The sequence below is a fragment of the Miniopterus schreibersii genome, assembly GCF_964146895.1.
Source record: "Miniopterus schreibersii genome assembly, chromosome: 13".
Classification (NCBI taxonomy): Eukaryota; Metazoa; Chordata; class Mammalia; order Chiroptera; family Miniopteridae; genus Miniopterus; species Miniopterus schreibersii.
The window spans coordinates 23873148-23900434 of record NC_138113.1 but is presented as its reverse complement, the minus strand read 5'-3'; the positions used below and the strand labels follow the sequence as shown (position 1 = coordinate 23900434).

General features: G+C 38.3%; 1 protein-coding gene across 1 annotated transcript in view; it reads right to left on the bottom strand.

Moving 5' to 3' along the window:
- Positions 1-3771: 3771 nt before the first annotated feature.
- SOCS5 (suppressor of cytokine signaling 5) overlaps positions 3772-27287 on the bottom strand; it is a 41960-nt gene continuing 18444 nt past the window's right edge. The window contains exon 2 of the mRNA XM_081156805.1: positions 3772-8349. Coding sequence (XP_081012931.1) covers positions 6733-8337 — 1605 coding nt within the window. The 5' untranslated portion in view covers positions 8338-8349 and the 3' untranslated portion in view covers positions 3772-6732. The remainder of the gene's footprint in view (positions 8350-27287) is intronic.

The window sequence follows — 27287 nt, the reverse complement described above, 5'->3', positions numbered from 1 at the left end:
AAGGTCATTGTTTTCCACTAAAAAGTGACTTTAGTACCCTGTAACTTAGGACCTGTGGTTTCACAGACATAGTTACCTCCAATGACAGGAGACTACTGCCTTAGTGTTCCCTAAAGCATTCCTTTGTTCTGTGATTTATCCATGGGTTTCTCCATTCACCACAGGGAGGCCATCATATTAGTTATGTCTTTATGTTTTTTTGTGTTTTTTTTAAGCTACCTAGATGGATAGCTTTGTGCCCATACCACCAGAAAGAACAGTTTCCATTTCATCCATTCAAACATGATCAGGAGCCCCCCTGGGTCTCCCCCTCATTCAGTAAGAACTGAAGAAACAGTAATCCTGCACCGCTCCACTAGCGGTTCAGTTCCGCGAACAGACTGTAACCACGATCCATCTGAAAACACGATGCCACACTCGGAGTGTTTCTCCATGTCCACAGCAGCATCCTTCCATGGCTTTCCTAAAAGTTCTAAATATCTTTAAGGTGTTAAGTGTAAAAGCAATTACTTTAATCTTTCATCTATCTAATCATCTATGTGTCTGTCCATCTCTTCTTTGTATTGGACCTCACTAGAAGCTACCCAAAGAACTTGGAAAAAGCATGCATGCCTAAAGAAACATCAACATAGAGAGAAAGAGAACGAATTGCACACGAAGTATGAAAACAAGATTGGGGAAGCCAGTGAGGGGGAAGAGTAGAGATGTGTTCATTCGGTTTTATCACCCCCCGCCTCCCCGGGCCCTGCATTCTGGAGATTCAGGCAGAAAACACAATTTATATTTTTTGTAGGAAATCCACTCTGAAACAACTTTCAACTGTCTCAGGGATGGCATATTATCAATTTTCTGCTTTTAGTAAAAGATTTAACTCTGGTCCTTTTAAATGCAGGCATTTTCAAAAGTTCACACGCCACTTTGCTTTTGTAAGAGACCTACGTTAGTATGTTTTGCTAAATGAAGAAAATCCAAAGATTTCCACTCTTATGAAAATAAAAGACAAAAAATAAGAAGAGCGTTCCGCGTTTGTTTTGCAGCGGGCCGTTGCCGACGCTGATCCAAACGCTGCTTCCCACGGCACCTCCCACCGAGCTGCTCTGCCACCTTCTAAGGCGGATTCGGAGGCTTCTCGATGAAACCACCCGACACCAGCTGCCTCCATTTCAGTCACTTTTCCCATTTTCCTTGTTAGGCACCACCAGGTTTCTGCTTAATTACTTTCTGCTGGGTCTAGTTCCGTACATTTGCATCACTGGACGTTTACATATTTGCCCGTGTCTGCCGGGTTAGAGTCGGCGAGGGGAGGGCTCCCTCCTCCTGAACTCTCGTCGCAGGGGGCCGTGGGGCCTGGGCCTCTGCAGCCTGTTCTAGCCGCCAGTGACCCGCCCGAGGACACCCACGGAGCCGGGCCACCCGAGCGCTCTGCGGGCCACTCGCTCTTCCCGTTTCTCTCTGGTATTACCTATCGATAAACCTCGATCTTTTAGCTGTTAAAAGGCATGGAAAACAGTGGGAGGGAACGAATGCCAATAGCAGTTACCGCCGGAAAATCACAAAACGGGAGTCGGGCCGGGAGGGCCGGGGCTGGTGGTGGCAGGGGGATGATACGGACGGTGTCCATCCTTCTCTTGGGGACCGATTCTTCACACTTCCCAGTGGTCTAAAGATTCCGTGATGAACCTGCACGTCTCATATAGAAGTCTGTGCTACAGACACACTGTAAACCTGACGTGGAACGCATGACAACCAAACTCGACATGGACAAAGCTTTAAAGTCGAGCGCAAGGTTATGTATGATTCTAGTACTTTAACACTTTTTGGAAGGCATGTCTCCTATTAAAAGCAGTTGGTTTAAAAAACCCCCACAACCTAATGATGCAGAATCTTGAACTCACAAAACATCAGTGTTGCCATAGTTACCTCCCCCAACAAAATGCTTCATTCCATGCAAATCCCCAGCTGCTGCCATCCTGTCCTATGGTTTTAAATACTATCCATATAGTGACTCCCCGTATTTTCCTTTCCCCCCTTAACTTTACATTCATATACCCGATTGCCTCCTCAGTGTCTCTGTTGGGATAATAGGTATCTCAAAACTCAACATATCCAAGGCAGGATGCAGTCGATACCCTCCACTTTGTCCCACTGGTTTTCTGAAACCTCTGCCAATGGCATCACCATCCTTGCTCAGGTCAAAAATTGGCATCTGATTTCTTCTTCACATCTAAATCCTCCCCAAATCCTTTCAGCGTTATGACCAAAAGACATCCGGCATCCGACTTCTCCCCATGACCACCACCCCAGCCCAGGCTCCCACCTTCTCTCACTTATCCAGAAAGTTCCACTTCAATAGACATGACGTTCTGAGGTGAAAGTAGCCGTGAGAATTGTGCGGCCTTCACTGGTTTCATAATCTCGAGCAAGGTCCAAGTGCCGTGCCCCACAGCCTGCTCCGAGCAAGGTATCCTTGTGGACGGTCAGCTTGGAGTCGATCGTGGCAAAGGGGCCCGTGCCTTCCCTTGGCCAGCTCGAGCGGAGCAGGAACTTCCCACGTGCCTGAGTGTGCGTGTAACTTGCTGGGTAGCCGAGGCCGGTGAGGCTGTCAGGATATGTGGTCCTTTCAAGTGTTAAAATAAAGATATGTGTGTAGAGAACAAAACCTGCCCCTTATTTGGTCCCACTGTGGCCTGTTCTCCATCTGCCAGAGGAGCAGAGAGCAGCCCTACCTCGGTCCTCCAGTGGTTCCCCAGCACGTCAGAGCAGAGGAAAACTCCTTACTGCGGACTCAGTCCTCAGGGGGAGCCCCCCGCTTCCCGCCCAGCCCCCTCCCCGACTTGGCGGCACTTCCTCTCTGGGCCTACGAGTTCATTCTCGCATTGGGATTGTTTTACTGTTTCTTTCATCAAAATGCTCTTTTCCTTTATCTTGGCCGTTCTCTCCTCACCACTCAAGGTCACTATAACTTTGTCCTAGAACCCCATGCAGACCCATCAGCTAAAATGGGAACTGGTACCTGGGTCTTCAATGAACACTTGTTGAATGAATGGCTGAAGAGAGTCTAAATATTCAATCAAGCTTCCGGGCACCGAAACAGTTGTTCCAACTGACCCGTACTTTGCGACGGCAAACAACCCCCCCCCCCCCAACCAACCAACCACCTCCCACAAAAATCCCACCCCAAACCTCCTTGGACCATACCACTTAGAAAGTCTATGTTCTGTATCAGCTGTTGCAAAAAATGGGAAACAAAACCTGAGCCTCAGTGATAATGTAGTTTTTGTGCATCTAACCAAACAGTACTGTCCCCTTAGGAAACTCTTTTCACCTTAAGCCAGCCCTCCGTGAACTGGGGCGCAGAGCCGGGGAATGGCATTCTTTCCTAGGAGAGCCCTCACTCAGAGCCTCTTTCCCTCTACCGAAAAGCAATTTTATAGCTGTCTTTGCTACCAAAATAAGTGATTTAAGACCAATCTCAGTAAAACTCATCAAACTACTGTTTCGTGCCAGTGAGCAAAGGAAGCTTGGGATGAAATGGACAGCAGCCAGTCAAAATGTCAACAAAAAGTTCACAAACTTTGAATTTTGTCAAAATGAAGCTCAGAAGTATCGACTTTTATGGCTCAGGCCATTATAAATCTTACATAAACCTTCTAATAGAGCTTAAGAAAACAGATCAGTTGTGGGGGTATAATTACTTGGGCTAAATTTTTGTCTAAGAAATATCAATGTAACTATGACTATTAATAACTATTTAAACCAAGCTGTTCCTTCTTCAAAATTTTTTTACTGTGTTTAGCTAGAAAAGAAAGTATTGATGAATGCATTCTCTTTGTAAGGTGACTGTATTATAAACAAGAGTAATAGCAGCAGGACTAAACTCTAGGTGCAGGCAATCAAATTTGAATGGTACAAGGATAAAAAATACATAGGGAATAAGGCCTCTAAGTGACTTTAAATCAGATGGCAATAATGTCTAAAGCAATAGTAACATCATAAATGTATGTACGCCTACGTACATATAAGCATATACAGAGAGAATGAATAAGTGAACGTGTGAGTGAAAGAATGAGAATGTATATGAATCAGAGCAATCTGTCTTTGGGTAAATTACTTCACTATGAAGATGTGTCCAAACTTCTAAAGAATTTCCTGGTTTGTATTAAAATACACTTCAAAGAGACCATGTTAACAAATTTAGTTGACAGACTACAATGGGATTCAGAAAAAGACACAATCAATATAGACTTAGATATGATTTCATGCTGGTGATTTTTCTTTTTTAAAATGTAAGCCACTAATTTTTTGAGAAAAAATTTTAAACCAAAAGTTGCATATTAATATTACACACAAACTGAAACATGTGACTTTTAGCACAGTGTATACATGCTTACATAAACTCAAATATTTACACATTTAAAACAATTTCCATTTAACATATAAAGTTCTGAAATACATAAAAGCATTAATACTTTCTATAAAACTACAATTAGAACATCAATTTGCTACAAGCATATAAAACATCAAGTGCTTTCTTGGAGTTTCAAGTTACCTCTTTAAAACAAGATCTTGCTTGCATATATAGTCTGTCTCCAAAAAGCAGTATGAACTTTTTATTTCCAAGAGGTTTATTTTCCAGGTACATGATAAGCTCAAGAAAACGAACCCAACAATTATGCAATACCATTATGTCATAACAACTTAATTGCACATATGCTTTAAAGTAGGTTTGGATGAAGTTCTCAAACACTTTGGTATATGTTCTTCAGGGACTTCTATTAGAAATAACAGGAATTATGAGTCCCTTCAATCCCCATTTTGCTTTAAAATGGACAAATCTTTGGTTAAAGTCTACATTTTGGGCATTTGTTAATTAAAATGGTCCCCAAACCAATCAATGGCGCTGATGTATTAGTTCACAAGACTTCATTTAACCTGTTTCTGGTGCAGTATGATGCTCATTTACTACGACATGTCATTGATAATTTCAATTTTTCACTTATAAGCAGAGAAATCAATAGGGTTAGTCAGTATTTCTCTGTTTATTTTCTGTTATAACCTAAACTATACAGTAATTTGCAGTATCTATAGATACTGTTCCACAGTATATGTGATTATGATTGGAAAGATGTACAGCATTAAATTTAGAGTTAGCTTACTCAGAATAAGTCAATATTAGACTGTACAGTAACTCTGCATTGACTATAGTAGGTTGTCAGGTAAAGCTTATATTAAAACCCCAAAACCATTCCATTTACAAGAGAAATTGTTGCAAATGTATAAAACAGCAGATATACAAGGAGAACACCAAACATACTTTATTAGCACAAAAAAGCAGCCATAACAAGGCACAGCAAGCAGAAACGTACATTAGCAGTCCAAGGGTTAGTGTTGCATACAAATATAGCTTTTCTTTGTTGTAGCCTTGGCAACAGCCATCAGGATATAAAGTAACTTTCTGTAGCAGCAGGTAAGGAAACTAAGGAGCACTCACCAGTGGTACAGAGCACATTAACAAAAAGACACAAGAATGAATCTGACTACTTTAGTGCAAAATGTCTAGGACAGAACTGTAAATTCAGTTCAATACTAAGAAGCAAACACTACTTCCAAAATAGCTCACTCAAGTAGTATTGCATACTATTCTAAGTGACAAAAAGGTGCTAAGTAAAGTTATTTACAGATACAATGGTTGTACAGTACCTTTTAAATCTGCAATTTAGGCTTCAGATTTTCCATTAAAAATTAACTGCACTGAAATTCTATAAATTGTACTTAAGCAATTCAGCTATGAGTGTTTACAACAAAGAGATAAATACTGCCATCCAAATGATTACAATTTAACAATAATCTCAACATCAGCAACCACTGTAGTTACTATTTCTGACTTGTTTGGGCCTCTTCTAGTCTCATTTTCTTCATGGTTCACAAACTTGTCACGGGCATAGGAAAAGATCCAACATTAATAAATCAACAAATAGACTGCACATGTCAACTTCAAAATATCACACACAGACTACACTGCAGCAGCTATTCCCAATGTGTTTTAAATTAAAGCATTCATTAAAAAAATAACACCTAAGGCCTTTAAATAAAATTCTCCTACCAACTTTATAAGTCTGAAATTTTAAGAACTACTATTTAGAAAAACTGGTTTACTTAACAGTACCTTTTGCAGAAGAGAAAAGGAGACTGACTATAAACTATGTCAACACTTAAGTGAACTGCACTATGCCCTTGTGGCCAGAAAATTGCATTTAATTTATTTGTTTAAAAGGAAGGCAGTCTTTATTTTTTGGACTTCCAAAGCTTGATTTATAGTAACTACAAACATCACTACTTTTGGAAGGTTATAGAAAATTTTTTAGAAAAAAACAATAATTTCAAACATTAGTCACACTGTTGAAATAATCGTCCAATATTAACAATTTGTTCTTCAGTAAGAAATAGAATTCTTCATAGCAAATGCCCCAGAATTGCCTCTCTCACTTACTACAGCCATTAAAAACCAAACAGCTAATCGGCAAAATGTTTTTGTGGCATTACCGAACACCTGTAGTTCTATCCTGTTGTCTCAATAGACACCGCGTTTTCTGAGTAGGTAACAGCAGATCGCACCTGACAGGTGCTAACACTAAGCTGACACACTGTACTGAAGAAACCTAACACTGACACGTGTGCTTGCTATAGGTGTACTGTCTGACGCACATAAAAGCAGATCTAGCACAGGAGCGTTTACTTTGCCTTGACCGGTTCTCGTTCTAACCAGCGAACCCTCACTTTTTGTTTATAATGATACTCTTTTAGAAAATCCTGTAACATTGACGGCAAAGGGAGCCCATCAATTCCGTCGTACGTGGTGCACCTGCAGATCACTGCACGGCAGATATACTGCAAGCTGAAGGGGAAAGTCCTGTTTAGGGAGATAGTAAGCAACGGTTCAAAGAACATGCAAGAGCTGGGGTCTTTATAATGCTCCAGAAGTCCGGTGACCGTGGAGGAGTGAAACACACACGGGTCGTGCGCGTCGAAACTGAAGTTGTGATTCCACTGCTCGATGCGCGCGTGCAGGGAGCGGTTGTAGCGGCGGAAGCTGACCGAGAAGAGGTAGTCCTCCTGCGCCGAGTCCCGCAGCAGGAACGTGCCCTCGGGCTTCCCCTCCAGGAGCGCCTCGGCCTCGTAGCGGTCCATCACGCCCCAGTAGCAGGGGTTGCCCGTGATCTGAAGCAAGTCGGGCACGAGGCAGTGAATGTAGTCGATCTGCGTGTGCACCTTCCAGGCGCCCTGCCTGCTGACGTGGGCGTGGCTGTCCCCAGACGCCTGGCGCTGCTTCGGCCTCCGCGACTGCAAGCACAGCGTGGTGGCGTCCTCCTCGGAGTCGCAGCCGGCCTGTGGGCCGGCGCTGTCCCCGCTCATCTCGGTCATTCCGGGAGCTAACTTTGGTCCCAGCTTGTATAACGGGTTCACCTGTGCCGTGGCCTCGAAGGTGTGGATCTGCGCGTTGGGCGGGGGGTCCACCCCTTCCTCGATGCTCAGCCGCCGCCTCTCTCTCAGCCGGTCCTCTTCGTCCTCCGTGGAAACCAGGGACGGGTCAAAAGTATCAAAAAACGTCGAGTGTGGGCTCACGGGGGCTGTATGCTGCTTAATCAAATGCCATTTTTGGGCTAAATCCGAGCCCGCAGGAAACGGGCATTTCTCAAGCATCAGCTCGGAAAGGTGTATTTTCCTTTTATTGGAGAAGAGAGGCTTGGCCTGCCGGCTGTAGGTCCTCACGGGGAAGCACAGGCCCACGGTGTCCTGCAGCCTCTGGCGCAGCGAGCGCGCCCCCGCGGCGCGGCCCGGGCCCTCGGCGTCGTGGCCGGAGCTCGCGCCCAGCCGCCGGTCCCTCCGCGGGAGCGCGCCGCGGGCCCTGCCCAGCGTCCTGTCGGCGTCCAGGGAGCCCTGCGCCTTGGTGGAGCAGGAGTGCTTCTTCTTCCCGCCCCACGGGGCGTGCCGAGAGTAGGAGTCTCTCCTGGCGAGCCTGGCGCCCGCGGCGATGCACGAGTCAGTATCCTTTTCGATGCTTATCTCAACAATCTGAGGGATCTCCGTGGCGCAGTTCGGGTTTCTCCTGGAAGGGTTCTTTGCAGGGCTTAACCCCAGTTGTAAGGCAACGCTTTCTCTTAAGGGGCTGCTTTGCTGCTGAGGCGCTGAGTCTCCTATATTGAGGTTTTTCTCTTTCACAGACAAACATCTGTTGGAGTTCATGTCGACATTTTCACCACGGCCTCCTCCCTCATGACTGAAGAGATTCTGACACCTGTATTTGAAGTTATTCCACATTTTCCCCACTTTATCCATTGATTATAAGACCTAGAGACAAACCGGAGAAGGAGAAGAGTAAGTTCAGGTGGTGTGTGCACAAGAAGAGGCAGAGCCCCCCCCCTCTGGAGGCTGCAGGGATGCTGGTGACAATCCACCTGCCAGCGCTCGGGCGGCAGACACTGCTCGGTGGCTGTAAGGTCACGGGCCTCTGCGCACTGCGCTCAAGCTGGTCCTCGCCTCCTATTTCCTTTCAGATAAAATAGAACTCAGGGGAAAGGAAATAAACCCTCTCAAACTCTAGTTTCTTCTTCCCGTGTATCAATCTAATTTCATTATTATACTGATGGTATCTCTTACTTTGAATAATTTAAGTGCCTGCCTCAAGTATGAAAAGCGAAAATATATTCTGTATTGTTGAAACATAGATGTATTCAACTTCTCAAAAGTTATAAGCAGGACCACATTTGTGTAACACATTAAAATTAGTCCCAAAACCTTTAAGTAGCCATCTTCCCAATTTCACTTACCAACTTCTACTTCACTCATCTAGCAATCTAAAGCTTACAGGTTAATCACTTGTAAAAATTCTGTATCTTCCCTCCCACCCTACAATGTATCAAATTTTATTCATGATTTTGAAGAAGCAGTTTGCCTACAAAGGAAAATAAGAGGAAAGGAAGAGAATATAATATTTAGGTTTCAATGGAAAGGTGTCTTTAAGCTTCCCAATTCTTAATCCTGGAAGAGCTTAGAAAAAATAGAGCAACAGAAAAAATTTATGATACTCTAATAATTAGCAAAATAAAAACCAAAAATATGCAACTTGGCATCTTTATTCTTGCTCCTTAAAAAAAAAAAAAAATCCAAAGCAGTTTATGGCACTTGACAAATAAACTATTTTAAGACTACAACACTGACAGGCACACTGTCTCATTCAGTAACCTAAAAGTCAAAGTTCGAAGAAATGGAAAAACCTGAACTGGTTGATAAAATTCTAGGTTGGAAATAATTTACCCTTAGAATTTTGAGGGCGTTATGCCACTGTTCTAGTAGCTTCTAGTGTGGCTGTCAGAAAGTCCAACATCATTCCAATTCCCAGTCTTCTTATGTGGCCTATTTTTGTTTCATGAAACACTATAGCTCCTCTTGATCCTTTCCGTGGGCCTTTTTACATTCAGAGCTGGACCCTCTTGAAATCCTTCCCATTGCCCCGCCCCCCTTTATCCTGAAAGTCCTTTTTATTAGATACTAGACCTCTCTGATTCATCTTTTTTTTTTAAAATATACCTTTATTGATTTCAGAGAGAGGAAAGGAGAGGGAGAGAGAGAGAAACATCAATGATGAGAGAGTCATTGATCGAGCCCGCAACCCGGGCATGTGCCCTGACCGGGAATCGAACCCCAATCGCCTGGATCCTAGGTCGACGCTCAACCGCTGAGCCACGCCCAGCCGGGCTCATTCATCTTTTGATCATCATATATTTTCTCTTCAATATTGTATTTCTTTTCCTTTTCTATTGCCTGGTAGACTTATTTGGCATCACTTTCCAACACTTCTAGTTCAGTTATAATTTTTTCTATCACAGTTTTAATTTCCAAGACCATTTTCTTGTTCTCTGAATGTTCTTTTTAATAGTATCTTATTCTAAATAACTTCTTAGGTGTAATACATCATTTCACTAAAGATACAAAAATTTTAAATGTTTTCTTCCTTTTTTCTTTTAACATTTTAAATATTTTTATGTTTCTTCTCAGTACCTTTTTCTCCTTAAATGTTTTTTATTTTAGAGGCCTTTCACAAGTGTCTGACGGTTCCTGTCTATCCATCAGCACGAACATGCTAACCAGAAGCTCTGTGTGCTCGGGGTGGAGGTGGGAGAGTGGGGGGAATGTTTGTCAACTGGCTGGCTTTACTACAAGGTGATGAGGCAATAAGTTGGTTTTTAATTAGGGAATCCCCCAAAAGTCAGTATCTGTAAGTCTGTCTGCTGGCTAGCTCATCCCAGAGAGAAATGCTCCCATCTCCTCTCTGGGGTATGCAGGGATGGGAAAAAGTAGGTTAATAATAATAATAGTAACTATTAATACAATAATTAATAAATAAATAATACCATAAGCTGTTTCACGTACTCACAACTGTAAACCTACTTTGCCCACCCCTGTATATGCCTGACTGCCATGTTCTGAGAATAGGTCAAGGGAATTAGGGGCTCTTAACTTCAATATTCAGACTTCTGCTTAAGTCTCTGTTTTTTCAAATTGCTATAAAATATATATTTTAAAAAATATATCTTTATTGATTTCAGAGAGAGGAAAGGAGAGGGAGAGAGACAGAAACATCAATGATGAGACAGTCATTGATCGAGCCCGCAACTGGGCACGTGCCCTGACTGGAAATCGAACCCCGATCGCCTGGATCCTAGGTCGATGCCCAACCGCTGAGCCACGCCCAGCTGGGCATCAAATTGCTATAAAATATTTTAAATGCTTACTTTTAATTTCTATACCTAACTTTTTTTTAAATTCTCACCTGAGAGTATTTTTTCCATTGGTTTTCAGAGTGGAAGGGAGGGAGAGGGAGGGAGGGAGGGAGGGAGGGAGGGAGAGAGAGAGAGAGAGAGAGGGAGGGAGGGAGGGAGGGAGGGAGAGAAACATCGATGTGAGAGAGAGACATCAACTGGTTGCCCCCCACATGTGCTCCGACTGGGTCTGGGGATCAAGCCTACAATGGAGGTATGTGTCTTTGGCCTGAATTGAACCTGGGAACCTTCAGTCTTTGGGCCAATGCTCTAACCACTGAGCCAAACCAGCTAGGGCTTCTATATCTAACTTATCATAGACCAGTAATAAACTGCAGACTGGCACCAATTTATGGCCCATACTTTGAGTAGCTCTGGTCTACAGCTGTGCTAATACATGTGGTTATTGAGCCCCTGAAGTCTGGCTAGTGCCATCTACTGAAATGATAATAGAGTGGATATAATTGGTTAAATATACCATTAAAATTAATTTCATCTGCTTCTTTTTATTTTGTCAATATGGTTACTAAAAAATTTTAAATTACATATATGGTTCGAATTATATTTCTTTTGGACAGTGCTGATCTAGGGCAGGGGGTCAACAAACTATATAGCCCGAGGACAAAATACAGCCTGTGGCCTATTTCTGTATAGACCCTAAGAATGGTTTTTTTACATTTTTAAAGGGATTAAAAAAATAAAAACCCACAAAGAACACTGACAGAAACCACATGTAGCCTTCGAAGCCTAAAATATTTTCCATCTGGCCCTTTACAGAAAAAGTTTGCTGACCCATGTAAGATTACAAACCATACCATGGTAGACATTAGAACAGCAATACTCAAGAAGTCCAGAGTCTCTCTTCTCCATGTTTACAACATAAACTTTGTAGCTATCTAAAAATATTTCTTTGACAAGCAAATTATACCTGAAAAATGACTGTTTAAGAAAGCAACCAAACTTAAAACCACACAGTTGTTTGTAAGTTGAATAAACAGGTAGGATATGCGGAAAACAACTGTACTGGCCAGGTTACAAAAGGCAGTTCCTAATACTGAAACTTTGGTTCTGTTTTATAGAGCATAAAATTTAGGGATTTCTCTATTTCTAATCTTAATACTGCTGACAGACTGCATCGTGACAAAATATTCTAATTTAAAGAAAGACTATTATGTTTCCACACCCTTTAGGGATAGAAAGTGGAATTTTTCTTAATGTGGGAAATGCTATGTGGGCGGCTGTAATACTGGGAATAAAAAAAATTCTAATAATGATTCATAGAAGAGTCCATGTAAGAATCAGGAAAGCATTTCAACTATCTTTTTGTTTTTTAAAAAATATTTTGCCTTGACATTCTCAGGAAAAGTGTGTTTTTTTAAGCTATTGATTTGAGGAGAGAACATCGACTTGTTCCACTTACTTATGCATTCACTGGCTGTTTCTTGTATGTACCTGACTAGGGATCAACCCCGCAACCTCGGCGAACTGAGATGACGCTCTACACACAACTGAGCTACCTGGTCAGGGTCTTCATTTCAACTATCTTAATATTTACAATGTCAGTTTTGAGGTTCTTTTGTTTGTTTTGTTGTTAAATTTTAGGAAATATGTTTAGCTGAAACCTCAAGACCTAAATTACAACTCTATTACTTTATATAAAAGTTACACATGGTTAAAAAAGTGTTAAATTTAAATTGCACTGATTCTAGAATAAAAGATGTTTATCTATTACAATCTTTCGCATTTCTGCACCTGCACAGCTATCCTTCAAACTTCCTAAACAAATTTCTAAAAACTCATTCCTTCCTCTGAGGATAATCATAATTTAAAACTGGTTTTATAATGCCATTTAAGTTAAATAGTTTTTGTTGAAAAATGATAGTTAACAGGATAAGCTATAAACCAGAATTATGAAAAATTAGAGGTCAGATTCCATTACTAGAAAAATTTACAGACATAAAAATATGTATTAAAGACTACAGTCAATGGCCCTCTTAATGCCAAGTTGAATCTATTACAAAATTTCCAGAAAACAAAATAACTGAAATAGTTTCCAAGAGTTCATTTCAATGGGACTTAATCCATACTTTATTGGAAATAAATTAGTTCAGCAAGTTTTAAGACTACATGGCATGCCACAGTGCTTAAGAGGAAGAATCTGACTCGATTCAAATTCCTCCTCTGCTGTTTAGTCTATCTAGACTACTCAGTGATGATAATACCTTTCCAACAGAAAGTCCTTCAGTTTCAGTAACAAAAACTGGGACACATGGATTGCGGAAAGTATTTCTGTGCCAAATTCAAGTTACAAGAGGCAGTTTAGGAGATTCAACCTTTGATTGATATTTTGGTGGTATTTCAATAATTTTTAGAGAAAGATAATATAATGTTAAAATTACTGACCCAGAAATCCAGGGGTGCATGGCTGTCATAACTAATAGTCCCTTCAAAAAGTTGAGCACTATTTGGGTTTTTAAAAAATATATTTAATCATTATTTTACACACTTTACTGTTACGATCCAACTGGATACCTATTTGTCTTTTATACTGCTATTCAATACTATATTCAACTATACAAAATGTTTTGTGGGTAATAAATGTTCATATAATTCAACCTCAGAGTTGTACTACTGGAATACACATACAGGAGACCAATGATTTTTCAACTGGTGTGCCACAAGGATTTTTAAAACATACAATACCTGACTAGTCAGGGGCACTGTCCTCTTTTCCCTCAGACTGTTAAATAAAAAATGACAACAGCCAAGATAACAATAGCCATCTAGTGTGAACCAAAATTATATCTATTTTCTTTGTCAGATCGGCAAAAATTATATTTTATGCCACAGAATTTTAGTGATTAGTTTATGTGTGTCATGAGATGAAAAAGGCTGAAAATCACTGCAGTAGACCATGTACATGTACATGTCCTCAAAACATGTGGAGCACACTGATCCAGTAACCCAGGTACTCCTGTTCCCGCTGGTTGTTTTCACTGAGTTAGTTACATTAGCCTGCAAACCTGCTCATGGCGCCTGTACTGATTATTGTAATTATGTGATTTAACTAAGTGTTCACTTAACTAATGAAATGTGGGACAGTGGGGAAGACTAAGTTGAATGACTACGAAATACTTAATAATAGTAAGATACTTATGCTGTTCAATTAGGTATAGGAAAAAACAGTAAAAATAAATTAGGAAAAATATTGCAAAGACCTATAAGGATTCTAAACCCAGAATGCATCAGAAGGGTCTAACTTCTTGTTCTATTTAAAAAACTCAAACTGGGCCCGGCACGGCATGGCTCAGTGGTTGAGCATCAATCTTGGATCCAGGAGATCACAGTTTGGTTCCCGGTCAGGGCACATGCCCGGGTTGCTGGCTTGATCCCCATTCGGGGGCGTGCAGGAGGCAGCTGATCAATGACTCTCACATCATTGATGTTTCAACTCTCTCTCCCCCTCTCCCTTCTCTCTCAAATCAATAAAGATATATTTTTAAAAAATTAAAATTAAAAACTCAAACTGGAAATCTTAGATCATACATTATGGGTATGGTTTCTGCAAGATAAACAATATGGAATTGCAACAAGTGAATCTACTCTCAAAGAAAAGACTTTGGCCCCTGAATCAAAGGACTGACAAATGAGCATGCAGTCTTATTCTTAGAGTAAAATATGTATCCTCTTTATGATTTCTTGCTTTATTAGACTTTGTAGACTGCACTGGTCCTGATTAAATCAGGTAACAGGTCTTCCTCAATAACCATTGATTTAAAGTTTATAGTGGTGCCAGGCGGGAGTAGTACGGAGTCCTAATGATAACAGGGAGGAATGATCTAGTTTAAGGGGCAGTAAGCAAGAACAAGACTTCTCTCTGAAAAATTTGTCCAGAAGGATAATTAAGAATGAATTATGGTCAGTGAAATTCAAATGTCATATAATTTCCACTTGTCACAAAATATTCTTCTCCTGATTTTTCCCGCCAACCATTTAAAAATGTAAATCCATCCTTAGCTCTGGGGTTGTACAAAAACAAGTAGTAGTCCAGATGTGGCCTCTGGGCCATAGTTTGCCAACTTCTGATAAAGTACATTATAAGGCCTTTGATATTACATTTACTAAAACTAATGTTCATTCCTGGAAAAAATTTGGGGAAACAAAACCAAATAAAAGTCTAACTCTCACCTAAAATCCCACCACCCAGAGTTAACCACTGTTACTATTTTGGTGAACATCTTTCCATATGTTCTCTTTTATGCAAAAAGCTGTATGTAATCTTTTATAATTAAAAAATTTTCATGTCTGTGACTATATCCCTTTTCATTTCTTGAACAGTATTTTTTCTTTCCTTTTTTTTTTAGTTACCTATGTCAGAGATGGCATAAGACTAGTAAAAGAAAAAACCTCTGACAGCTGTATCTTTTAAATTGATAAATAAATGCAAGAGTATTTGAAGTAAACAATAAAACAGACAAACCTTGTAAAGCTGAAAAGAGAATAATAATGATAATGATGGCTGTGATGATGATTTACATTATTGAATGCTAACCATATGCCAGGCACTGATGTAAAGCAGCGAGTACAAACTATGAGTCACCCTATGAGTAAAAACTGTCTCAACTTTATAGATGTAGCAACTGATACAACTGAAAGATTAATAAAAACCTGGACTTACGTTTCTTTCATTATTATTAACCTATTTGGGTTTTCTACCTCTTCTTGAATCAGTTTTGGAACTGTATATTAACAACTCTAACTCCGAGTAGAATCATTAACAAGCTCTTTAAAACCTCAAGGAACACATCATTTCTATATATTTTCAACAATGGCAGAGCAAAAAAAATTGATAAAACATATTAAAATTTGAAAAGGTAGCACATGCACACTCAAAAGAACATTCTTGGCCTGTTCCATTTTATTATAATGTGTGAAATAAAACTTTGACCAAGAGTCCAGAGTAAAGGCCATATTCACATTTCCTTCACATTTCTGAGCCTAACTTTGTCTCTTGGTAAAATAAAGATAAGAATACTACCTCAAGGGTTGGATAAGAGGAATAAAAACTATCTATAAAGCCTTTTGCTCATAGGAGACACTCAGGACAGTGGCTTTAAAAATGTTATCAGTACTATCTAGCATAAAGCTTTAGCTTTCTTTCCTTTAAAAAGAATTCTCCCTTTCATTTCTTGTGGGTCATGCCCCAAATGCCAATATAGTCCTACGTACAATATCTGCCAGACTATAAGTTCTATTAACCATTTAAACGTCTACGTTATTTCCTAGGAAACACTATGGGGACTTCAATGTTCCTTAGCAGCTGAAGCTACAGCTCATCTACAGCCTAAACAAAGCATAGCTAATCTGTCTAGTGCTGGGAAAAGTCCAGGAACACAGTCCTCATTCTTTTTTTTCTTTGCTTCAAAATTCCGTTTTAGTCTATAAAAACATTGCCACAATTTAAATTTTACCATATAGATATTGCACACTAGTGAAACATAAAGTCCTAGTAAGTTATGCTTCATTTTCTGTGGAGAAAGTATCTTATGTAATACACTAACAAATATACCATTCATTGAAATGTTTCTTATCTGGCCAGCACTACCGGCAGACTGAACGGAACACAAGGGACATGTGCTTTAGCTTCTGAGGGCCCGAAAATCAAATTCAAGCACTCCTACCTGTGTGAAATCTAAATCTCAGCCTTTCTATCTAAAAATAGGAAAAATTACCCCTCTTTTACAAGGGCTTTTAAGAGGATAACATGACATTAGGTAATAATAGCTGAGTATATAATAGGGGCTCAAAAATGGTAGCTTCTGTTATACAACCAATTCAAGGTAGGAGAAGCTACATGTTGGTGTTAGTAGCAAAAAACAAAGCTGTTTTATGTCTAGGAAGAGATTATTGGTGAGTTAGTTCTGCCTTTATCCCCCACCTCAAGGGAGACTACTTCAGTTAGGCAAATAAAGCGACCTTACCAAGCACTGCGACCGCATGTGATTAGTACTGTAGGCACTGCCTCGAGGATCACACTTCCTACAGCACAGTGCGTCAAACATGCCCCCAAATCTCTCTAAACAAGCAAACAAAAACTAACAAAGCAAAACAGCTCTCAGTTGAGGAATTTAGTGAATCAAGATACTACACTGGCTAGCCTTAATCCAGAAAAGAATCTCTAATTTGGGGAAATTCTTAACAATGAGCTTATTGTGATCCTGCTAATAATTTATATAGAATATTCAGTTACCAATGGTAAGTGAGCGGTTATAATCTGGGCCATTTCCTTCTCTAGGAAGTATAACCATTTTATAACCCCAGCAGTTTCATATCATAAGAAATACAAAGACTCTATGTACTAAAATGAAATACTTTTAAAAATAATAATACTTTCCTTTAACTTTTTATCTAAAACTACTTAGAATACATTTATCACCCTTTTACAAGCTAAAGGATACTACTCTCTTCTAAGTCAAATTTTAGGTTTGAAAAAAACTAAGGTTCTCTAAATAATTTGTCAGTTTGTAGTGAATCCAAGAAAGAAGGAAATCAGGACAACTTCTCTCTTTTTGATCTAGGTTTTCTACCAGTATAAGAAAAAAGAAAATTAAACATTTCAAAATTAGTCTATTCTTCAGAAAGATATTTGGGAGGGGTACTAGGAGAAGTAAAGGCAAATAAGTATAACCTTTTAACCATTTAAGAAAACTAATGCCAAGAGAAGCATTTTGACTAAAATTAAAGACTAGGAACTCCAAGTAATACACACCAGTTTTCTGTTATATATTGCCATATAACACATAATTTTAAAAAATATATATTTTTATAGATTTCAGAGAGAGGAAGGGAGAGGGACAGAGAGAAACATCAATGATGAGAGTCATTGATTGGCTGCCTCCTGCACGCCCCCTGCTGGGGCTCAAGTGGGTAACACAGGCATGTGCCCTGACAGGGAATTGAACCTCGATCTCCTGAATCACAGGTTGATGCTCAACCTTTGAGCCAACCCGGCCGGGCTATATTTTTTAAAAATTTAAAAAGTGAAAAAAACCCGCTTCAGCTTGTTAACATAACTGAAATAAAATCTCACCTATCAATAGCTGAGAAATAAGTGAGCTAAAAAGGTGATAAAATTTATTCATTTTAACACTTACTGACACCACATGTGGAGGATATTATATCATTCAAGTTCTCAGATAACACTTGAAGCCCTTGCTCTGTGTATATTTACTCTCAACTGACCCATAGTTTAAGCAAACTTTATTCTCTAGACAAGTGCATAGCAGCTTAGAAACTGCAAATTAGAAAAGGGGGGTGGGGTTAGAGAGAAAAGGAGTACTTAGAGCAAGTACACTGACCAAAACAAGAGATCAAAAAACCTGAGAAATCTTCATGGCCTGGGGTCACAAGCTACATGGATATATGCTGTAAGACACAGAACAGGAAACAAATAGAGGTATATAAAACAGATTTAAAAGATAAGAGATCATATAAACAATTTTATGACAATAAATACAAAAAATTTCAAAAAAAGGCTATTTAGAAAAATATAAATTTCCAAAATTGACTTAAGAAGAAACTGAAAATCAATAGCCCATTACTCTGAAAGATTCTGAATCAGTAATTTCAAATCCCTGTATGAGAAAGCAGCAATCCAGGCAAGTGTTCCAGGCAGAAGTCAATTAGTCTAACTATGATTTCTTATCATTGGTGGCCAAAGCAAGAGGTTAGGATCACATGAAGCAACAGGTAGCACAATAAGGCAAGAAAAAGAAATGCATACTAATTAGAAAGGAAGAAATAAACTTTCCATTGTCAGATGACATGATTGTCAACATAGAAAACTCTAAGGAATCTTAATAAAAAATTAAAAAAGTAAAGAAAATCCTAGAACAAATCAGTAAGTTCATCAGAGTCATAGGATAAGATCAATACAAAAATCAAATCATATCTATATGGAATCAAAAATGGAAACTGCTATTAAAAAAGATTCAACGAAGAACATGACCTTAAAGGGCATGGAAACAGACTGATAGGATATTTCTTTAAAATAATTCCTTTAGCAAAAGTCCTAACTTCTGTATGCTCCAGAAGGATGCGATTCAGATGGGGGTATGAACTGTAAGAACGTGGTCCACAGTCCACTCCATAGCCATATCAGGTCCAGCCCTCCTCTGCATTTTCACTGCCTTTCTCCCAGGTTCAGCCTTCATCATCACGTGCATGTACATATTAGTTGCAACAGCTGCCTCAAAAGTCCACCTTCCTCCTCTCTCTTTCCCCCCTAGAACATCTTCTATAATACTGATGCCAGCATTTCAAGCAGCAAAGAAAGTCAGTCAAGAGACTGACTACTTCCTCCACTTTAAGAGCTTGGCACAAAAGGAGCAACAAAAACAACCACTCTCAGTACTATAATTTAGGAATATAGATAACATAGCTGAAATTATGTCACCTAGAGAAAAAAGGTAACCAAATGGTTGTTTTTATGTATTTAAAGAGCCTTTCTCTAAAAAGGAGAATTCTGACTGGTGACTCTTCAATCCTTCTGAAGACATAACAAAAAACTCTTAGAAAAAAAGTAATATTTTAAATAGTTAAAAATGTAAATAAACAACCATAAGAGATTTGTGAGGAGTCTTTCATGGGAGATGTTAAAGAGGATAAGCAACCCTCTGTCTCTAGCCAGCCCAGATAGTCCTTCCTCTACAAGCAACTGAATTAACTAACCTCAAAGATTTGTGATTTTTAAAACATTAAAATAAAAAATAAACACAGTATTTATTTTACAAATAGACTCAAGTTATTTAAAGGTCTAGCAGTAGCACAGCAGTTACAACTCTGATTCCTAACCATACTACTGTTTAATTAAACTAAAGTATTATTGTAAGGTCCAACACATTGATCTAAATAGTCTTATATTTTATAGTCTGTAGCTAGTCATGTTTCAGTCAGGTGCTAACTTAATGTTCAACCTAAACACTACAAGTTTAGTGCCAGCTGCAGAAATACTAATAAAAGCAATACTGTTCTGTCAACACAAACTTTTGCCTTCCTGTCTCCCCCTAAAAAACCTTCCTACACAGTTTAAGGTATAGTTACTTCCTATAATCACTGCTTTAAAATGAGAATTCTTTTAAAGGTAAAGAAAAGTAAGTTTAAATAGTTTAAAAAATGAATTGAGCAGTTTAAAGTACAGTTAATTCTCAATATTATTCTTTGATAATAAGGAAGCAGTGCTTCATGAAAACTCAAAAAATTCTCATTTTGTCAGATTTGCTACTTACTTAAGCAGTTCACATTACAATTGTTTTAAATGTAGCAGGTGAAAATAGCCTATTACTTGCCGGTGGTCCTGGAAACCCACTAATACGAGATAATTCTCCACCTTGTCAACTAACAATGGCCTCTATTTTTCATAAAACGTCTAACTGTCCAGTTAAATACTTGCATCTAATGTGGATGAACTTTCCACAATTACTATTTTGAATAAGAAATCATAAACACATATAAATCAAAATCTGATTTAAAAAAAATCTCAATTATCATGTTGAAGGCGAGTTTAAGGAATAGCTAACCATCCACAAAGACCTTCTATGCTCCATCTCTTATCAAATTACTCCATCAGAAAGATACATATGTGGTGTGTATTATTATGACTCCCTACAGATATGCTTTACCAGAATTACATCTTAATATTATGCCCTTAACTTTTATTGAGTTTATAAAATAAATGGCCTGTATCATTCCATGTTCCATTAAAAACATCATTCCTCATATAAAGACTCACATAAAAAATTCCCATTTGACGTTACCGCCAAGATTTCTCTCTTAAAAAACTGACATACTTCCTTTAAGCAGACAGTGAGAAACGTAACTCATCGTGTTCCTCTTTTTTTTCTTTTGCTATTACCAACAGGAAATCCAAATGGAGGGCCTTAGTTTATAAATTTCAGAAAGACTGGGAGATACCCCTTATATAATTCTGATCAATTATCATTATACTAAATGTCCAAGTATGGGTTTATTGTTAGTCATCTTTTAAAATTCTTCTTCTCTTTGGAAGTAGAAGGAAATAAAGTTAACAGATTTTCTAAAACTTGAAAACTCTATAATTCTGGGTCTAAAATCAATCTCAAATGTTTCTATAGAGAAATGGGTGAGAATTTCAATGGACTGTGAATCAGATAAAACCACCGTAAAAAAGCCATTAGTTATAAGAAACCATATGACCTCTCAAAGAAAAGAAGGGAAAGCCTATTTAAGCAAAATGCTGAAGAAAGGAACCAAAGGGAAATCAAAATACTTACATGACATAAAATTTTTAACTTTTCTGCACGTCAAAAAATATGCCATAAACACAATTAAAGGGCAATTGATAAGCTAGATAAAACATGTTCAATATATGACAAAGTGTTAATATATTTATAAGAGAAAGATAAAATGCAACACAATAACAGAAAACAGAAAGGGATGTGCCCAGAAAAGTTACAAAATCAGATATATATTTAGTCAGTAAATATATGAAAAAAGGTCATTCCTGGAATTTATGAAAGATATACAGATTAAAATGTGATATAAGATTTTTCACTTACCAACTTGGCAATGTTTGTTTTTTCTTTAACATTCTAAAGGTAATAGCTAAGCACAGGTACTGGAAAACTAGCATTTCTGTATATTAATGTGAGAATATAAATTCATGTGGCATTTCAAGAAGGAAATTTTATATCATGTATCAGAGCTTTAAAAAGATATACACCTTTTGACCCAAGAATTCACAATTAGAAATTTATTTCAAAAAAATAGTCATTTAATGACACAAAGATTTATATACAAGAGATATTCATCATAGCATTAGTTATATTAGCAAAAAATTGACAATAGCTGTATTGTTCAGTTAATAAAGGATTGGCTAAATAAATTGTGGTACTTTTTATATGCCGAAATACTAGAAAGACATTAAAAACCATGTTTCTGGAAGCATTTAATTTTCTGGGCTGTTCATGATATTAAATGAATATGGTTTAAAACAGTATGTGTAATTGACCTCCACACACATACACATACGAACATATACTTGCATAAAAAGATTATGGGTAGGAAATACCACTGTGGTTATCTTGGGTGGTTTCTGATTACCGTAATTTCATTTTTTTCTTTTCTGTATTTTTCAAAACATTACATTCAAATGAATTTATTTCCTAGTTGGAAAAAAATGCTATGTAAAAAGAAAGATCTTTAAAAAGATCAATCTATTTTCATATTATAAACCCAAAATTATGTGTAAAATGCAGAATAAATAAATAATGAAGTATTTAAAAAGACTTTTTAAGGAAAGTGAGAAGAACAGTGAGAAAGGAAAAGACACACAAAAAAATGGGGGGTTTAGAGGGGCAGATGAACACAATCAATGGAGAAAGTTAAAACAAATACAGAGATCTCTACTAAAGCCAGTCTAATTTTCTCAAACAGTACTGAGGATGAATAATAAGTAACACTGTTTTGGGAAGTAAGAAATACCCTTTCCAAAAGAGTACCAATAGTAAGAAATGTGCATTCTCTTGCACATGGAGATACAGTTTATAGGATAATCAACAGAAATAGATTGTGTGATGCCATATGACTTTAACACTTCTACTACAGCTGAGCTTAGATTAGTTGTCAAATGTAATAAAAAGGGAAGGGAAAAAGTAGTGGCAAGAATGGTGGGCATTCTATTGTTATAAAAATGTTTTCTACTTGTTAATCAAAAAGTAGCACTCTGATATGAATCCAACTCTTATATGTCCGTCTCTTATGAATTCAACTCTTTCCTTATCTATCAGTTTCTTCTCGTTGCTGGGTACTGACACTCAGGTGGGAAAGTGTAGGTGTGTGTGGTGGGGGAGAAGTTCATTTATAGTATGAATTTGATGGGAAATAAGAATTCTCACTGAAATCCAAGAACAAAATCAGTAACACAAGTGGGCTTAGGCCTCAAGGATACTGGAACTGAGAGCCTGGTCAGGTCCTACAGTTGCCCCAGGGGACCAAGCAGCAGGCGTCGGTGGATCCTCATTCTAGGGCTCCTGCCATTATTGTGACTCAGCCACTTGGTATCTGATTTGCCTCCAGGCATCAGTTGGTCTCTCCACTCCTACACTCTATTTTTCTACTTCACAGCTGCCACTTTGTCATACCTTTGGCTAATTCTCAGTTCTCACAGGTCTCTCCTATCTTTCTCTTAACTTTTCAAGTTCTGCTTCCTTCCACTGCTTAACTACCAAATCTGTTTCTTTTTGTGAGTTTTGTGATCCACATCATCATGTGTACCCTTTCAGTAGCCACCACTCCCCCTTCCTTGTCAATCCTGAATACGTCCAGACAGAAAATTAAAAGAGCTATATTTCCTGAGATCTGTGAGAACCTTATTGGTTCAGTTGTTCCCATTTGGACAAAAGTTATGCTAGTGCACCTGGTTGGCCAGTGGCTGACCTATGACTGTCATCTTTGTTGTGGGTACCCACACCATTCCAACCACCTACGGCCAAGTAATGGAAGGTCATTCATAATGCAGAGCACAGCTGCCTTGCTTTACTCCCTCAGCAAATGTTCCCCTTAGACCTGACTGTGGGAAATCAGGAGCTGAAATTACTCTGTAATATGTAAGGGGAAAGAATGAAAAATTATATTGCATTAAATTAGGAATTACTCTATTCATCAAAAACAGAGGGCAGGGAACAAAATTCTCAACACACAAAATTAATTATGAGACTCAAAGACTAATATCCAGAAAATATAAAGTACACCTAAAAATCAGTAAGAAAAGAGGAGATAACCAAGTAGAAAAATGGGTAAAATACTTTAATGGGCATGTCACAAGGAGAAATCCAAATATAAAAAGAGACTCAGCTTCCTTAATAAAACCAAAAGAGACACCATTCTCTTGCCCAAAATATTTGTCAATACCAAGTGATGGCGAGAATGTGAAAGAAAAGGAAAGTTCATACTCTGTTGGGTGAGAATAAACTGGTATAACCACTTTTATGATCTAGCAATCCCACTCCTAAGTACAGACCTTGAGGTACTGGTGCCTTGCACACCAAGAAAACTATACAAGGATGGTCACAGCTGAGTTTTTCAATATTATGAAACAGAGCAGAATACACATATTATGGTATATTCCTATAGAAGGACAGTATGTGTACAATGGATTAGAGAAATAAAAATGTTATCACACACTACATGAATGAATGGCACAAAAATAAGTCAAGATACAAAAGACTATATTGACATATATACATATGTCTGTATAAAAGAGGCAAAAGTATAGGGATGTATACATAATGATAAACTTTAGAGAGGAGGAAAATGTAAGAATATGGTTACTCCTGGGGAATGGATAGGGTAGAGACATGTGGGGTTTGATTGGGAAGGGCACTGAGCATGCTTATGGTATACTGGCGATGTTCTATTTCTTAATCTGAGTGGTGAATATGCCTTATAATTACCCATTAAACTGTACTTTTATATTTTACACACTGTATGTTAGATTTCATCATAAAAAGGGGAAATAAAGAATAAAAAAAAGTATACACATGAGAGACAACAAAGGAAGCAAAAAGCAGTATTTGCTGTAGGTATTAGCAAAGTGCTACTTATCCTTCAGGTATCTTCAGTGAAACCCAGGTAATAAACAGTCCATCACTATACTAGCCTATTATTTCTTTTATTATATTGCCTTTATCATTACTGTAACATATTATATCTGAACACAATTTCTAATCTAATTATAAGAGAAATACTCCTTTGCCAAGTTTTTTTCTACTTGACTCCATATGGTTGCTATATACACAAAGAGCCATTCTGAGAGAGAAAGCCATAAACATTTGGCACAGCAAATCCAACTAAATGTTCCACTAAATATAACTCATAAAACATTCAATTACATAGTGGTAGATTTACTTTAAATGTTATGAAGTTAAACTACATATTAAGTAGTTAATTCAATAACTTAACTTACATTATTTAAGAATATAATTTTCCTTCATAGGACATTTTTCTGCCACAATTTCTATTTGAAGATTTTTTTTTTTTATGAAAGAATCTAAGTTTTTGCCCCTGTTCTGCATCTTACTAGCCAAGCAAGGCAATTTGGATTTCACTTTCTTACTTAATAGTATGGGAAAACTTCAGTTTCCTGGTATAATTTACAAATGTCACCTATTTAACTAACTTAGTCCCTTCAGTTGAAATGAAGCTAATGGGGAAAATTTTTTAAATTTGATTTTGAAGAGTTTTTACATATGTCTAGAAGCTATGAGAACATGTGCTTGCCTTTACAGATATAATCAGGTATTTTCTAGAACCAATTGTTACCTCGTTGAGTATAGCTGGATGATATGGGAAGCACACTTGTAGTCCACATATTCTATCCGTTTTTCAGTCCACTAATAGCCTAAAAAAAAAAATCTGTCTCAATTTGGCTATTCCTCACCATCCCTCAAATTCTCTATATCTAAAATTAACTTAAGATTTCTCCCAAACTGGAATATCAGTATCACGTTTCTACGAAATTTCTTCAAAAATTTTTATTTTACTTTTCCACTTAACACCATTATATTTATTTTTTTATTATACTTTTACATTTAAAATGTTTTTTATTGACTTTAGAGAGAGAGGAAAGGGGAGGGAGAGAGAGAAAACATCAATATGAGAGAGAAACATCTGAGATCGGCTGCCTCCTGCACATGCCCTACTAGGGATTGAGCCTGAAACCTGGGCATGTGCCCTGACCAGGAATTGAACCAGTGACCTTTTGGTTCACGGGCTGATGCTCAACCAATTGAGTCACTCTGGCTGGGCAACAAACACCATTATATTTAATGTTACCTAGTTCAAAAGTTTCTTTTTCCAGAATGGCTCTCAAATTTACCTTTTCTCTACACTGTCACTGCCAGTAACCTTGTCCAGATTTCTATTGCCACATTCCTAGGTTTCTACAACACTGTAGTCTCTCCTCTCTTCCTAGACTCCTAACACCACCAGGCTCATTTCCTCCCAGCAACACTCAACAGTCGCCCGCACCCTGTGCCTGGCTTGCACTGACCGCCATCCCCAGGCAGGCCTGTTTTACCCACTTAACTCCTTCCTCAGAAACGCCTCCACCACTACTCCGACCTTCACCATTCCATTCTAGTTTTTTAATGTCGACATCAAGTTCTAATTTCCCTAGAAGGTTTTACTACTAACACCACAATTTGTTCTTTCTCAGATCGTTCTGGACATGTCAATCTTATCTCTGTAACAGTATATCTAGGGGAGGGATGAAAATTTACATCCAGACTTTTAAGGGAAAGACAAAAAGGTGTCAGGGCCAAGCACTCTTTTCTATTCTGGTGCTTGTGTCTTGGCTCAAATAACTAAGTAAATCAACAGCTGGTCTGTGAGCTGCCTAGTGAAGTATGACTCAGTTTGCCAAGTGGACTAAACAATTAGCTGCAATGGGAAAGGGTCTATGAGATTCTGTTTAAGCCACTGGGCATGTATTCTACGCATTACTTGAAAGCTTGGTCAAAGAATTTGAGTAAAAGAATTTGATTGCTAATTGAATGATGTGCCCAGTGGGATAGAGGCCAAAACTCAGAGTTTACTAGGCAATCAAACATTCAATAATTAGTGCTTGATAATAAAAGAGGTGAAGTGACAGGAATGGGGCTAATTTTCCTTACTCCACCCACTCTTAACCCTTTTCTCTTCAATGTTAGAGAAATTTTATAAAAGCAAAACCACCAAGCTACAGCTATAATAATTTCTTTCCCATTGCCCAGTCATGGTACAATCTCCATATTTCAAAAGGATAAGGATTCGTAGGTTGAACTCTCCTGTGTCTTTACCATATAATCAAGAGATTCTCCATTAAAACAAAATCTAATCTTTTCTTGTGAAAAGACACTATATTTTCTTCTTCTTTTTTTTTTAAAATATATATCTTTATTGATTTCATAGAGAGAGGAAAGGAGAGGGATAGAGAGAGAGAAACATCAATGATGAGAGTCATTGATCAGCTGCCTCTTGCACGCCCCCGACTGGGGATCGAGTCCGCAACCCGGGCATGTGCCCTGACCGGGAATCGAACCCCAATCACCTGGATCCTGGGTTGACGCTCAACCACTGAGCCGTACCCGGCCAGGCTATATTTTCTTCTAATTCCACTCTTGTACCTATTTTCCAGATTTGACACCGAGATAATGCTTTTCATAACATAATTTTATTTTTTAATTTATACTTCAGAAACTATACTTCCACACTCTGGTAGAAAAGGCAAACAAATTACAATACAACCTAAATGCTAATGAATTAGAGTCCCTCTGGGAACTCAAAGCACAAAGCAACTACCTCTAGCTGGGGCACTGTAACATCCTGCTGGTCGCATCTCCCACCTATTCTCCCTTTCTGCTATAATAACGTAAGTACAGCTGGTACCCA